The 15,277-nt window shown below is 51.9% G+C and overlaps 1 protein-coding gene across 2 annotated transcripts in view; it reads left to right on the top strand.

The window, feature by feature from the left end:
- The window catches only part of PMM2 (phosphomannomutase 2), a 24,199-nt gene extending 8,922 nt beyond the window's left edge, over positions 1–15,277 (top strand). Inside the window, exons 5-8 of one of the 2 annotated variants that reach the window (XM_025416546.2) lie at positions 2,884–2,983; positions 3,107–3,182; positions 4,321–4,436; positions 13,875–15,277. In XM_025416546.2, coding sequence (XP_025272331.1) covers positions 2,884–2,983; positions 3,107–3,182; positions 4,321–4,436; positions 13,875–13,976 — 394 coding nt within the window. In that variant the 3' untranslated portion in view covers positions 13,977–15,277. Of the gene's footprint in view, positions 1–2,883; positions 2,984–3,106; positions 3,183–4,320; positions 4,437–8,474; positions 9,324–13,874 lie in introns of those variants that run through there. The other variant, XM_035718130.2, reaches the window with a different exon arrangement.

Below are 15,277 nucleotides of genomic sequence, written 5' to 3'. Positions count from 1 at the left end.
GCAGTGTGAAAAGCAGCATGAGCCCCAGACCCAGGAGCCCGCCTGGAGGCCCATGCGCGGCCCTGTTTGCTGGGCCCAAGGTGCGAAATGAAATCTGCATTAATTGCTTCCTTTGAAAGTCTGGTTTCACCCTGTAGAGTACCTGCACTTCTGGCTTCAGTAGCCTCTGACCTGGCAGCTCGATGCCCGTTCAACACGGCAGTAGTCAGCTAAGCGGTGCACGCCCCCACCCCCATTCCCCCCATCTTTCCCAGCCCCCCCTTGTTCTGACCTCCGTAAGCATCTGATTTGGGGACCCACCTCTCGCTGTTGATTCCCATTTTGATGTATGAACAACAATAATGTCCGTTCGTGCCCACGGTCAAAAGATGGGCAGATGAACCCATGAGCTCTAACAGTGGCTATTTCCCGGTGGTGAGGTTACAGGTGGCTACTTGGAAATACTTTCATTTTCTTCTCCGTTTTCTGCCCCTTAACATGTAACACCTTAAAGAGGAGGGAAGAAATATGTTTTAAGTGGCAGCTGAATTTCAGGACGTACATTCTCGAGACTGCTCAAGACTACCAGAACCTCCACTTGGGGTCAGGGGCATCCGTTTTCAAATCTCAAATGTGGGAGCTATAGATGAGCCAGGCTAGACCCGGAGTCAGTCCTGGCTGCAGCTGGGTAATGGCAGGTGGGGGTTTCATTATCCTAGGCTGTATACTTCTTACATATGTCGGGAAGTCCCCACGGGAAAAAGTGAAAACATAGTGTCTTCCACCCCCATCCAATTCAGTCTTTTCTTTGGGTTAAGCATGAATGGAGGCTAAAAAAATTTTTTAAAAGTCTAAGTCTATCCCTTCCTCAAAGAGATTATCATCCTAGTAAGGGAGACCGGTGTGTAGAGCTTTAATTTCACATTAGCATGAGACACCCCCCCAAATTCGGGAGGCAGAGCTGAGACCCAACTGGATCAGCACTTGTGTACACCTCTTAGCAGCCCTCACTGAACACCCCATGTAGGTTACGCAGGGGCAGCAAGGCTTCAGGTGAGTCTAGATCTTCAGGGAGGAATTGAACACTTGATAAACTGCCTTAACCCTGGTTTTTGAGAATAGAACCCTTTCTAAAATGCAGCAGCCTCCCTTGGAAATGAGAGTGATACTGCATCCTTGAGTCGGGGAGAAATCATCGAGCTCTTTTTCTGACAGTTTAGGACCTGCGGCCCTAGGGTCACCCCTAGGAATAATCACTAGGGTACCTATAGAAGGTAGAGGGCACAGGGCTGCTCTGTACCCACTCCAGGACGTCCCAGGCGCGGGATTCTTGAAAAAGCATCTCATGCACACACGTTGTTGTATCATTTGCTTCTGTGCAATTTGTGTGCAGCCCTGGGAAGGATCCAGCCATTGAGATTTTGCTGCTTTTATTTTTACCTGACGAGTATCCATGGCTTCCCAGTTAACAAAAACTGGGACATTTGATTTTCTCAAGACTCTAGAGGTGACCAGAAAGACTGCCTTTGTGAGGCTCCGAGAGGCACCCAGAGTCACACCTCGCCCGAGGCCACTTTGGCCTTGAAGCAGTCCCTCAGCTCAATACTGCACGTGTGTCCCCAGTATTTACAGGTGGCTGGTGGCTTGAGATCAGGGCTGGGCGTGGAAGACAGGGCCCAGGGAAAGGGTTTCAGAGGTTCACAGGCATCAGCGTTTAGAACTAGGAGATACCTCTGAGCACACAGTCACAAAACACTTTAATTGCATCATAAGGATCGGTAGCTCGCAGTCATTTGGGTTTTTAAAAAACTGTTTTGAGATTCAAACTGGAAACACGGGGGGGGGGGGGATTTTTTTTTTTTTAAACATCTTTATTCAAAGTAACTAAAAAACCGTTAAGCTATTCTCATTTTCTGTGATCAGATCAGCCATTTAGTAGCAGCTGGCCACAGGATGTTTCCTTAGTGATTTCTGAGGCTGGTAGGGCGGCCCTCGGAGCATTTTCCCCATAGCTCTGGTCAGATCGCTGTGTTCAAGAGGTCACTAGCGAGAGTGTTGGGCGCACGAATTTTCAGACTCCTCAGGGCACTTGAGAGATGGTAATCATTTCATAGCTCTTTATTAACGACAAAATTCACTATCCAACAGCAGTAACGACCACATGTGCAATTTTAAGTTTTCTACATTAAAAAAAAAAACAGAAAATGGGGGATCCCTGGGTGGCTCAAGCAGTTTAGTGCTTGCCTTCGGCCTAGGGTGTGATTCTGGAGTCCCGGGATCGAGTCCCACATTGGACTCCCTGCGTGGAGCCTGCTTTTGCTTCTCTCTCTCTCTCTCTCTCTCTCTCTCTCTGTCTCTCACGAATACATAAATAAAATCTTAAAAAAAAAAGAAAGGATCACTGGAAATTAATTTTAATCATGTTTTATTTAAGCCAATGTAGTCAAAAATAGTCATTTTAACAGTGTAAATCATTTTGTTTTTTTTTTATTTTTTATTTTTTAAATCTTTTTTTTTTTTTAATTTTTATTTATTTATGATAGTCACAGAGAGAGAAAGAGAGAGAGGCAGAGACATAGGCAGAGGGAGAAGCAGGCTCCATGCACCGGAAGCCCGATGTGGGATTCGATCCCGGGTCTCCAGGATTGCGCCCTGGGCCAAAGGCAGGCGCCAAACCACTGCGCCACCCAGGGATCCCCAGTGTAAATCATTTTGAATGAGGATGACATTCCTTTTTCATGCTTCATCTTTGAAATCTAACCTCAATTCAGCTCGGCCCCACGTGGCTGAGCACAACCCCGTGAAGTGTCCATCACACCAGCCCCTGCCTCCTGGAAGTTTATCCATCTATAATGTCGCCCCCATAAGTAATGTATCTCCGGGCCCGTCCCCTTTCCTCTCTAGGGGCACTTTCATTGAGTTCCGAAACGGGATGTTGAACGTGTCCCCCATTGGGAGAAGCTGCAGCCAAGAAGAACGCATTGAGTTTCATGAACTTGATAAAGTGAGTCCCTCAGACACAGCCTGGGTCTATGGAGAGAAGATGTGCAGCCTGGTGGCCCGTCGTTGAAGGGTGCTTTCTGAACTGCCACGTGGTAGATAAGCGGTATCTCTTTGTTTTTCTCAGAAAGAAAACATAAGACAGAAGTTTGTAGCAGACCTGCGGAAAGAGTTTGCAGGAAAAGGTGTCACGTTCTCCATAGGTATCGTGCACTTGGGCGGGTTTCGGGCTTCGGGAACTGTTTGCCAGGGGTTTGTTGTGGGCCAGTGAGCTCTTGAAACTGGACTGTGCCCAGCGTGAGGGTGGGCAAGGGGGTTCCAGAGGCAAGCTCCCCTGTGTGGTCAGCCCTCGTGGAGACTGGCCCAGGCTGCTGGGTTTGGTTTTAACTTCTCACCCGACAGGATCCCTCCTCCCGCACCTCTCCTCTTGGCCCAGAAGAGTGCTAGGCTGAATAGATTCTGGAATCTCAGGAGGCGTGAGCAGCAGAGAACCTTAGCAGTCAGTTGGGTTGGTCTTATAGGTCAAGAAACTGAGGCCCTGGAAGGAAAGGGGACTTAGTCTGAGTCCACAAAGGTTTTATCTACAACAGCAAGCCAGCGTGCGAATATTTCCAGTGTCCGACAATTCTTCCCGCCGCGCTGGCGTCTCAGACTCAGCTGTTGGTCGAAAACATTGTCATATGCTTGAAGCAAACGGATTTCTGGCGGCACAGATGAGTCATTACTTAAAGCCCTCTCGTTTTACCACCTCTACTAAGTATATAGTTGGAGGAAAACTGGAAGTGCAAGGGGATTGTGTCTGATAGACCAGTGGGTAGATTTTCAGGTGTTCTTGAACTGTGAGGTGAACATCTGCTTGCCACAGCTCTCAGAGGCTTTCCTCACCACCAAAAGCTGCCTGCCAGTGACCTTCCACGTGGGTTTCCCAGGACGCACTGCATGCAGCCTGCTTCTAGGCAGCATCCTCCAAGAACCAGAGCATGTTAAAGCTCGAGGCGGCCCAGCTAAGTGAAGCTGTTACCCCATTTTTCACCAGCCTGCTTCATTAAGACCCACGCATTTGATGCAGCAGTTGAACGCAAATGCATTCCTTGTTCTGAGCTGGCAGTGTGTCTCACTTTTTGATTTCAGGTTGAAATAATGTTGGGAAAAAGCACTGCCACGTTAATTTCTAGAACCCGCCACTAAAGTAACATGAGTAGCAAACAAGGGTATTAATAATCCACCTGGGCCTTCCAGTTGCCCAAAAGTAGACTGCGTGGTCTTTTAGCGACCTTGGCCTCCTTCCCACCTTTAGCTTCTCTGTCCTCCCCCTCCCATCCCCCCACCCCATCTCTGCAGGAGGCCAGATCAGCATTGACGTCTTTCCTGATGGCTGGGACAAGAGGTATTGCCTGAGACACGTGGAAAATGACGGCTACAAGACCATCTATTTTTTCGGGGACAAAACCATGCCTGTGAGTACAGGAGTGTGTGTTGGAGGTGGATTGTTCAGTTTGGGCTGGAGAGGGGGACATGGACCAGTGGGCCTTAACACCCCCCCCCCCCCCCCCCCCCCCCCCCCCCCGTGTGGTCGGCACTGGCCCAGCTCACACTGAGCAGGGGCTTCTGTCCTGGGAGAGATGCAAGGAAGCCTCCCTCCCTCCCTGCTCAGACATCAGACACCTCCCTGGAGGCAGAGGTGGAGATCAGGAGATCACTTTGAGGCCACATCCCTCAGTGCTGCTGTCTGGTCCTCTGTGCCTTTCAAAGAGCCCTTGGCCATTTTTACGTCGTGTTTCCACTGTGTTTTTCCCTCCAGGGTATTGATTATGAGTTGAGCACAAGGTGTCCTAAATAATAGGAAGGTGGGGAGTCTTGGTGTGAAATTCAAGAGACAACCCCAGGGATTGTTTAGAGGTGGGCATGACCCACACTGTTTAGGGAACTGTCCCTGTCGGAAGTCCCAAGTCCCAGACTGACTGAATCTGAAGTAGGGCTGAGAACAGAGCTGTGTCAAAAGCCAGCGCCAGTAGGAAAACTGAAGGAGGGATTTCCCCCAGAGCCACCGTGGCAGCAGGACGGAGTTCTCCTTAGGACAGGTGGGCTCCGAGAGGGGGCTCGGACCAGACACCCCTGCCTGGCCCCGGGCATGCCGCCATGTGAAGTGATGGGACTTACCTTGCCATCAGCGGTCCTGGGTCAGGCCTTATGGCTGTCCTGCTCCCAGCAGGTGTGTCCTAGGTGCTACAGATTCAGAGTTTTTTATCCCTCTGGTCTCTCATCCACTGCAGAGTACTTGCCCTCCACTAAGGTTTCTCTGGTGGACCTGCCTGCCTTTCAGCAAGGTCACCGCCTACAGTCTTCTAGCATGAAGGGAACTTCTGATCAGTATGGTCTCGTGTCCATCATTCTAAATGATAAAACCAGGATTCCAGGGTGCCCGGGTGGCTCATTCAGTTAAGCGTTTGACTCTTGATCTCGACTCAGGTCATGATCTTGGGGTCCTGGCATTGAACCCTGCATTGGGCTCCCCGTTCAGCAGGGTGTCTGAAGATTCTCTCTCTCTTCCCAACCCCACTCGCGTGCACTCACTCTCAATCTTTTTAAAGGGAGGGGTTTCTGGGGCTAGGCTCCATCGGTTGAATGTCTAAGTCTTGATTTCAGCCCAGAATGTGATCTTGGGGCCTGGGATCAAGCCCTGCATTGGGCTCCCCACTCAGTGGGGAATCTGCTCATCGCCCTCTGCCCCTCCCCCTGTGCACATTTTCTCTCTCTCTCTTAAATAAATTATCTTTAAAAAATTAAACAGGACTCAGAAAGGGTTGGTAACTTGCCCACAGTCATACAGCTCAGGACAGAGCTGGTGGCACTAGAACAAACCACCTGCTATTCAAGCGCATAGGCTTTCCAGTCCAACCAGCCATTCCTCTGGCCCAGCGGGGAGGATTCTCTTCTAGTTCCCAAACATCATGGTGCTGCTTTTCGAGAGGTGTGTTCTCTAGCCTGGTTCTTAATGACAGAGAGAAGTGCTTTACAACCGCATCCTTTTGGTGAAATTATTCAGATGCGGAAATGCTTTGAAAAAAGCCTGTTTGTGACTTTGATGTCTTTAGAGAAAGCACATGAGTGGGATCCAAGGGAGGGCCGGGCCCTTGCAGCTCCGTGCCAGCCCCGGCAGGCCAAGGAGAGAGCTATGCAGGCAGGCGCGCCCAGGTCTTCCTTCGTGATGACACTGTGTGCGCACAGCCGTCCGAGGCCCCAGCTGGGCCTTTGCAGGATGGAAAGCAGGTCTTGAGATCAGCAGAGAATGCATGCCGCCTTTGGGGAGTTCTCCATCTGGGCATGACAGAGTGTTCTGTTCTGTTTCACTGCAACAAGACCACATATTGATTCTGTTGGGTTTTTAGTTTTACCTACTTTTTAAAAGTGGATACTATTTACAGAGGGTTTCTTTTTTCCCTGGGATTGTTAATACACATTCATCACGGGGCATTAGAGAAAGTCCGAGGGAGAAAATGGGTCACTGTGGTCACAACTGATCTGCCTCTGAGGCTTTTCTCTGTGCACGTATGTGATCCCGAAACTGGACTCTGCGTGCTCGTTATTTTATTTTCTGCTGTGTTCTCAGTACATACATTAGTAAATATTTGAAAACAAGATTTCCAGGGCCAGTATGACCCATTTCTCCAGCAGAGGCCCTGGGGCTGTGGTTGCTGACGCGGCTGACACCGTGGTGACGGTTCTCTGCTCTCACTGATGCGGTCGGTCAGTGGCTTCCTGGAAATGGGAAGTAATGGTCCAGCTGTCTAAACCTTTAAACAAGCACAGAGCCATCCAAACGCTAGCTCTAAACTTCTTGTAGTCAGGGATAGAGATTTTGAAAGCAGTTTTCTTTCTTTGCACCAAGGCAAATGTTTTTGCTGGTTTCCAAGGCAACAACATCCGAGCTGAGAGCTGTCAGTAACAAGCCATTTCCCAGGGGTGCCTGGGTGGCCCAGTCAGCTAAGCATCCTACTCTTGATCTCAGCTCAGCTCTTGATCTCAGGGTTGTAAGTTGGAGCCCCGCGTTGGGCTCCACACTGGGCATGGAGCCAATTTAATTAAGGAAAAAAAAAAGCCATTTCCCTGCCAAGCACCACAGGCTTAGTTAGAGGCCTGCCTAGCAGCCCCCTCCGTCTGGCAGAATCTGGTGTTACACGAAGCCCCCTCCACCCCTTCCCTGCTTGGAACTTCCCAGAGAGCAAGCAGGGTGAAGAAAGACTTGGCCTTTGCTTTTCTAAGGGCACCTCCACCCCCTGCCCTCCCCTCCCCTCCTCACCCCACCCCCGCCACATCCTGCCCATCAGCCACAACAACCAGGATCTTTGAAAACCCAGCTCTTTATAGATCTTGGAAACTAGCCTTTTATCTGATACGTCATTTGCAAATATCTTCTCCCATTCTGTAGGTTGTCTTTGAGTTTTGTTGACTGTATCTTTTGCTGTGCAAAAGCTTCTTATCTTGATGAAGTCTCAATAGTTCATTTTTGCTTTTGTTTCTCTTGCCTTCTGGGATGTATCTTGCAAGAAGTTGCTGTGGCCAAGTTCACAAAGGGTGTTGCCTGTGTTCTCTAGGATTTTGATGGAATCTTGTCTCACATTTAGATCTTTCATCCATTTTGAGTTTATCTTTGTGTATGGTGAAAGAGAGTGGTCTAGTTTCATTCTTCTGCATGTGCATGTCCAGTTTTCCCAGCACCATTTATTGAAGAGACTGTCTTTCTTCTAGTAGATAGTCTTTCCTCCTTTGTAGAATATTAGCTGACCATAAAGTTGAGGGCCCATTTCTGGGTTCTCTATTCTGTTCCATTGATCTGTGTGTCTGTTTTTGTGCCAGTACCACACTGTCTTGATGACCACAGCTTTGTAGTACAACCTGAAATCTGGCATTGTGAAGCCCCCGGCTCTGGTTTTCTTTTTTAATATTCCCCTGGCTATTCAGGGTCTTATCTGATTCCACACAAATCTTAAGATGATTTGTTGCAACTCTCTGAAGAAAGTCCATGGTATTTTGATAGGGATTGTATTAAATGTGTAAATTGCCCTGGGTAACATTGACATTTTCACAATATTAATTCTTCCAACCCATGAGCATGGAATATTTTTCCATCTCTTTGTGTCTTCCTCAGTTTCTTTCAGAAATGTTCTGTAGTTTTTAGGGTATAGATCCTTTACATCTTTGGTTAGGTTTATTCCTAGGTACCTTCTGCTTTTGGGTGCAATTGTAAATGGGATTGACTCCTTAATTTCTCTTCCTTCAGTCTCAGTGTATAGAAATGCCACTGACTTCTGGGCATTGATTTTGTATCCTGCCACACTACCAAATTGCTGTATGAGTTCTAGCAATCTTGGGGTGGAGTCTTTTGAGTTTTCTATGTAGAGTATCATGTCATCAGCGAAGAGGGAGAGTTTGGCTTCTTCTTTGCCAATTTGAATGCCTTTTATTTCTTTTTGTTGTCTGATTGCTGAGGCTAGGACTTCTAGTACTATGTTGGCAAATTCAACACAAATAAAAAATAAATTTATAAAAAAAGAGAGAGAGAGAGAGAGAGAGGAAGAAAGGAAGAAAGAAAAGAAAAGAAAAAAGAAAAGAAAAGAAAAGAAAGAAGAAAAGAAAGAAAAAGAAAGAGAAAGAGAAAGAAAGAAAGAAAACAAGAAAACCCCAGAGCTCTGAGTGCAGCTTCGAGGCTCCGGGCTCTGGTGTGGAGTGCTTCCCTTTGCTGCAGGGAAGGGATAACAAGGGCACAGAGAGACACACCCCACCCTGCTATGCAGGGCTTCCCCTGGGGGAGCTGCCTGGACCAACTTCCTCACCAGCCTTTCCAACTTCCCTGGCAAGACAGCTTCTGCTGGCTTAATGCTTCCTGGCTTTAAGGCAGTGGGAACCTGGAAACATTCTAACACTTCATGAACATTGACAACTAATTGACTTTTTGACTCAGTGGATCCTCTTGCGTGATTTAGCTGTCTGTGCGCGGGAAGGGCACACGCAGAGCTGCAGCATTGGGCAAAAGCCTGCGTTGCTGTGAGAGGGACTGACCAGTCACGGGGGCCCACGCACATAGCAGGATGCCCTGAGCTATACAGACAGCTGACGGAGACCATCCCTGGGATTACATAGGTGAGCTTAAGAGGGGGAAGTAATCTCTCTTCACATTTGCTTTAAGCGCATAAAGGGACCCAAAAAGCAGATGACAGACCTCTTGAGGGCTGGGGACAAGGTTGGAAGAGAGACTTACCGCTATGTCCTGTTTTTAAATTTTCAACTGCATGCATGTGCTATCTGTTGATAAATAAAGCTTTAAAATGTCAAATCGAGAAAAAGAGGAAAAGTAAAATGTTTAGTTCCTAAAGCACTTCGGTGTCAGGCTTTGAGCTGGGTACTTAGACGTTATGTCCTCTGGTCCTCGGGCAGCCTGGCATAGCAGGCAGGGCGGGGTGCAGTGCAGGGTCAGCACCAGTGGCATCCAGAAATCTCTTATCACTTTCCCACATCACCTCCAAAAGGCTATTAAATCATGTAACACTTGGTTTTCCACAGATGCTAAAAAAGATAGGTCTTTAAACTTAAAAGAGGTCCCCGTCGGACTGGTAGGAAGAGGCAGCTTTGAATCCCAGAAGACCCAGATCTAGCCTTGCGGCCAGCGTGGGACCACACACGTCCCTGTGTGTCCATGAGCCATGGTTCCTCTGAAGCAGCAGGGAGCAAAGGGAGGTTCTAGAAGGAGGGTGGCTCCCCGGGGCCCAGCTCCCCTCTCCCAGGAGGGGAGCCAGCCTGCTACCAAGTCTGCAGCTTTTAATGAAGTTTAAAAAAGCCCATGAGATTGGGCTATAAGATTGCTCTGAGAGGTTGGGGGCCTACAGGGTGAGTGGTACATGTTGAGCCTCGAGTTCCTGGCCAAGCTGTGGACAGAGTTGGCCATTGGCCATGACCTGGGCATCCTCGCCGTGCCCAGTATCTCCCGCACTCGCTCTCAGGATGCCCAAGGGCCTGAGGGCACTGAATGTGTCCTGTGCACAGCAGACCTGCCCTACTACTCCTGTGTTGCAGTGCAAAATCTGAGACCCAGGTCTTGTGGGGCTAGTGGCAGACGCAGGTAAGCATGGAGGCGGGGGGAGTCCCTCACTCCCAGAGGAAAACCACTGTTCCCCAAGAGTTCACAAAAGTAAGTTGGACCGGGTTAGAAATTTAATGGAGCTGAGGGCCTGGCACCAGCTCCCCCGCGGGAGGACAGGAAACAGGACACCAGACAGGGGTCCCATAGGTGCAGGGGGGTGTTGTTGGGGTCCCCGCTGACCTAGCTGCCTTCTGGACACCAGAATCTGTGGTCAGCAGCCCCTGCTATAGCTCTTCCTTCAGAGAGACCCCAGCTTCAGGCCCCTAGAGCGAGGCTGGCCCTTGGGGAAGTCCCCTGGGTCCAGTGGCTGATGTCTCCGTCCATGCCAGCCCCTGAGGGTTGCCCCGGGGGCATCAGCAGGACAGCAAGCCAGCTCACTTAGTCACCAGATTGTAAGCCACAGGATCACATCCTGGAAGTACCCTGGAATCCCCTAATTATTTTCAAGACATGATCATGGGGCCAGGCTTTTTTTTTTTTTTTTTTTTTTTTTAGCATGACTATTTACTTCTTTTTAGGGAAAATCAGTATCTAAGAGCATACATTTTTCTGAATATATTTGAAAGTGGAGACTGTTTGCATCCCCAGCTGATGATCACATGTTGAGCAAGCAGCCTTATACCAGTCACGTGGCGTGCACTCACATCCAATTGGCTTCCCCACCGTGGCACAGTGGCCAGGGACCCTGGCCCCAGAAGTACTGGTAGAGCTCCCGCAGTGACTGTCACCCCAGCCAGGGGAACATTGCCACCACAGGCCTTTGAGGACAGAGCCCGTGTCCCTTTGGCCTTTGTACCCTGGTACCTAGGGATTTGATACATCCTGTTACACTGACCGGAGATAAACGTCCACACGCGGCAGGAGTGGACTCCGAGCTGGAGGGGGTCTACTTGTTCTCCAGATGGGTGTTGGGAAGTCCAGCGGGTCCTGCCTGCTTCCTGCCGAGCAGGGCACACGGGCCAGGGACACTCGATTCCTGTTCCCTTCCTCACCTCCACCGTCAGGATCATCGGGGAGGCCACAGCGTGTGCGGAAACTGGCTGGGTGGCTGGGAGACTGGACTCTGTGTGAACAGGGCGGACACTGCCTTCTGTTTTTCTGTTTTCTCCTCAGACCTTGGCCTTGTAGGGATTTAAATATTAATGGGCTGTTGGCACTGAGCTGCAGGCCTCTCCTCTGGGCTCTCGGGTAACACAATCTGGCATTCATCCCTTCCAGCTCTGCTCCCTTTGCCGAGTCTCAGAAACGGGTCTTCCCTACCTGACCCTAGTGACCTGCAGTCCCCGTGCAAACCGGGCGTTTGGAATTTCTGGTTCTCTGAAGCCTAGTTCTAGAGAAGGGACCTCACTCTGGCTTCGTGTTGTGCTTCTGCTTCTCCTGCCCTCCCTCTGACTCTGGCATGTGACCTCGAGCTCTGTGCAGCCCCAGGGAGCAGCGCTGCACCTCAAGGCACAGAAACCAGGTCCCCTGGCAGGAGAGGAGATTCAGGTCTCGGGTTGCTGACTCTGCTGAGCAGAGACGGGGCTGGGAGAGCTGGCCCAGCCCGGTGGTGGTGGCAGGGGGTGGGGTGGGGGTCTCATTTTCATTCTCTGGACCTGGTGCCATTGGGTTCTGCAGAAGAGCTCACCCTCCCATCCATTACCACCCCACCCCCCCAGGAGGGCCATGGGAGAGGCCAAATAAGGCATCTGTTAAGTGCACACCTGTCCCTGCCTGGTGAGGTCTCCAGGGAGGGGCAGGTGCGGCAGCTGCAACCCCTTCCTGCTTGGGAGTCAGTCCCTCGTTCCCCCGGGAAAGGGCGCCTGCCCTGGTACCCTGGCTGGCTGTCAGCCTCCTACCTGTTGTGCTCCCGCTCCTCGTCCCCATGCCCCACCCTACCCCCCACCCATCCTCCAGAAGGTGAATCTGATCATGTCCCCAGGTTGCAGCCTTCTGGGCAGCTTCACATAAAACCCCAAGTCCTCCTCACCTCCCAGGCCTGGTGGGCCACTGAGCCGCCTTCCCGGGCATGGCTTGTCCCCTCTGCTTCCTGCTCTCTCCCTGCCCCCAACGCAAGCTGTGAAAGCCGCCGGGACCTCGGTTTTGTTTGCCCTTTGCTGGGCAGTCAGTAGATGCTGGCCAGGCCTCCTGGGTTACTGCGTGAATACAGACTCCTCCCTCCTGCCAGCGTGAGCGAGTGACCGGGAGTGACCGTGTCCCAGGTAGATGTGTGGTTTTTCTGGAGAGTGCACGAGTCTGTTTATACTCTTAGGGTCTCTGCGATTGTTTCTACCCTCTGAGCTATTCCTGAGAGGAATCTGGCTTTAATTCTGAGAATTACATGAACCGGTTTCACATTGACATGCTGGGGTCGCACCTGGCATATGAGACGCTCAGAGGGCACAGGAACCTGTTAGGACCCCAGCAGCTCCCCCGTCATTGGTGCTGGGAAATGACCCCTCTCCCTAACATGACTCCTCCTCCTGGCGCGCTGGGCCCAGGCAGCAGCACCCCCTAAAGCCTGGGGAGGGGTTATTCCCACAAAGGTGAGAGCAGTCGTCATCACTACTCATCACTACATCTGTCAGCCCATCTGTCAGCCCCGTCAGCCCCTTACAGGAATGTCAGGTTTTTCCTAGAGAATCTTAATGAGAAAAATCCATTATTTTAATCATATTATACACTAAATGATTTTCCCAAGGTTTTGAGTTAGAGTGACCAGTTTTGTGAGAAAAATACAGGAAATTGCACAAGAAGAAAAGCAGGGGCTTTCTAGAAGCTTTTGGTGGGGGTGCGGCACAGACTGGAGGACCCGTGACCCCGGGGCCCCCCCTATGGGGCCTGGCACAGGCAGCCTTGCCCTCCGCTCCTGGAAGTGGCCCGGGGGAAATAATGCTACACAAGCCTGGGGCCACATGAGCTGAGGGGCAGGCACTGCGGGCGGGGTGCCGTGTTACCCCCTGTCCAGCAGCAGGGGGCTTCCACACAGTTCCTGACCCCCAACCCCGACCCGCAGTACCAGCAGGGTCTACACTCAGGCTGCCTGGCCCACACACCAGACACAGCAACTTTCCATTGAAACGAGTCAAATGGCACCTGGGCGGCTCAGTGGGTGAGCGTCTGCCTTCGGCTCAGGTCGAGGTCCCGGGGTCCTGGGATCAAGCCCCATGTCGGGCTCCCCGCTCAGCAGGAGTGTACTTGTCCTCCCTCTCCCCTGCTCATGCTCATGTTCTCTCTCTCTCTCTCTCTCTCTCTCTCTCTCTCTCTCAAATAAGGAAGGTCTTTTAAAAATTTTAAACAAATCAAAATCAAACCCAGTTGCTTTGTTGCCCTGGCCACCCAGTGTGCAGCACCCAGTGTGCAGCAGTCACCTGCAGCTGCCATCAGCTCGGAGGCCGGGGTGTCCAGGTCGCAGCGTGCTCCCAGGGCAGCGCCGCAGTGGGCTGTCCGCCCTGCCACACTGCCTGACTGGTGAGAACGGCTTGGGCACGGTTGAAACACAGTGGCACAGAGAGTGCTGTCACCTGCTGCGTTTGCTTTATAGAAAAATAAGCCTGAGACAGATCTTCACAAGAGCATCGTGATTTCTTTCTTTGGCGTAATTACATGTTCCAAGCTAAATTGCAGTTCAAGGGAAGGTGAGAAAGCCTCCCTGTGATGACTGTGCTCATGTTGTTCCCCTCCTGGGAGCTTAGGTAACTGAAGCCATGGTCCCTGCCGGGAGAAGGGCCAGTTCCTCGTTTGCCCGGCGGCCCACGCCTCCTTCATGTCTTTGCAGGGAGGGAATGACCATGAGATCTTCACCGACCCGAGGACCGTGGGCTACACGGTGACAGCGCCTGAGGACACCCGCAGGATCTGCGAAGAGCTGTTCTCCTAACGGTCCCTCACCTGAGGGAGGGCAGGGCGTCCCACTGACGGGCCTGACGGGTCACGGGTGGCCACACTTAGGACCCCTCCCTCCCTCCCACACCCCTGGCCCACGCCAGGCCCTCCACACTGTCCTGACGGAGTGGCCTCCACCAGACTAGTCAAGAATGGCTCGAAGGAACACCTCCAACCAGATTTCATCCCCGCCCCTGAGGTCAGACCCTCCATACGTGCAATCACAGTACACACGGTTTTGGGGGAACTTTCCCCATTGTTCTAGAACGATACAGAAAGAGCAAATGTGCCCAGGCCCTCCCTCCTGGGTCTTGTGAAAAATGTAACAGGTATGAGTGCTTGGACCCCGCGTGTCAATACCAACAGAGGGATCTGGTATTGGGAAAGGACCAGCTGTTTACAGCCATCCCCCCCAGGACAGAGCTTCAAACCGCCTTGTGAAGTGAAGCTCCTGCCTGAGCATCCGCTTGGGGGACTTTGAAGCCCAGGGCACTGAGGCCACTGGCCAGCACTGAGCTCAGCAGTTGGTGGGACGCAGCCCACTGCTGGCCTGCCACACAGGTGAGCTCAGAAGTCACTACACCTGGGAGAGCCTGCTGGGTCTCCGACCGTCGCCATGGGAGCCCGTGGCCACCAACAGCCAGGTGGGGAATGGGCAAGCGGCCCTGCCCCTGGATGCCCTGCCCCTGCCCTGGCGGCCTCCCCGGGGGCCCGACCTCGCATGTCTCAGGGATCTCGTCAGAGCCTTGGTGCTTAAGAGCAGAGGAGCCACACTGGCTCTGCACATCGTTGCCTGAACCAGTGTGTCTGCCCCAGCCTCCCCCGGGCTTGGACCGGAGAAGCGGGGCCGTGGCTGCGCCTGCGACCCTCACTCCAGCTTGGAGGTCAGCCAGGGCCCCTGTGGCCGGAAGGCAGCTCCAGGGCCCCGAGGAAGAGCACTTTCCAAGGAAACGGTTCACAGAGCGCTTTTCTGAATCTGGACCCGTCAGGACCCACAAACCCTCAGTCCACTCCAGCCCCAGCACGGCCTCCGCTCCGGGCTGGCTGACCTGCTGGGGTCTGCACCCCCGCCGCCCCACCCCCACCCTCACCCCACTGGGTGCTTCCATCTCCACGTCAGCTGGCTCCCCCAAGCTTATGTTAGCGTGGGGTCCCGTGGGGGGAGGTGTACATTGCTCAGTGGTTCCCAGGACGCGGCCACCCAGTGGTACCTTTTCTCCTTGAATTTCACAAATGATACTGTAATGACCTTTCCCGATGAAAAGCAGCAAATTAAAGTGATTTTATTGTTTCCTA

The sequence above is a fragment of the Canis lupus genome, chromosome 6 (genome assembly GCF_003254725.2).
Source record: "Canis lupus dingo isolate Sandy chromosome 6, ASM325472v2, whole genome shotgun sequence".
Taxonomy (NCBI): Eukaryota; Metazoa; Chordata; class Mammalia; order Carnivora; family Canidae; genus Canis; species Canis lupus.
This window is presented reverse-complemented; position numbering and strand designations above follow the sequence as displayed.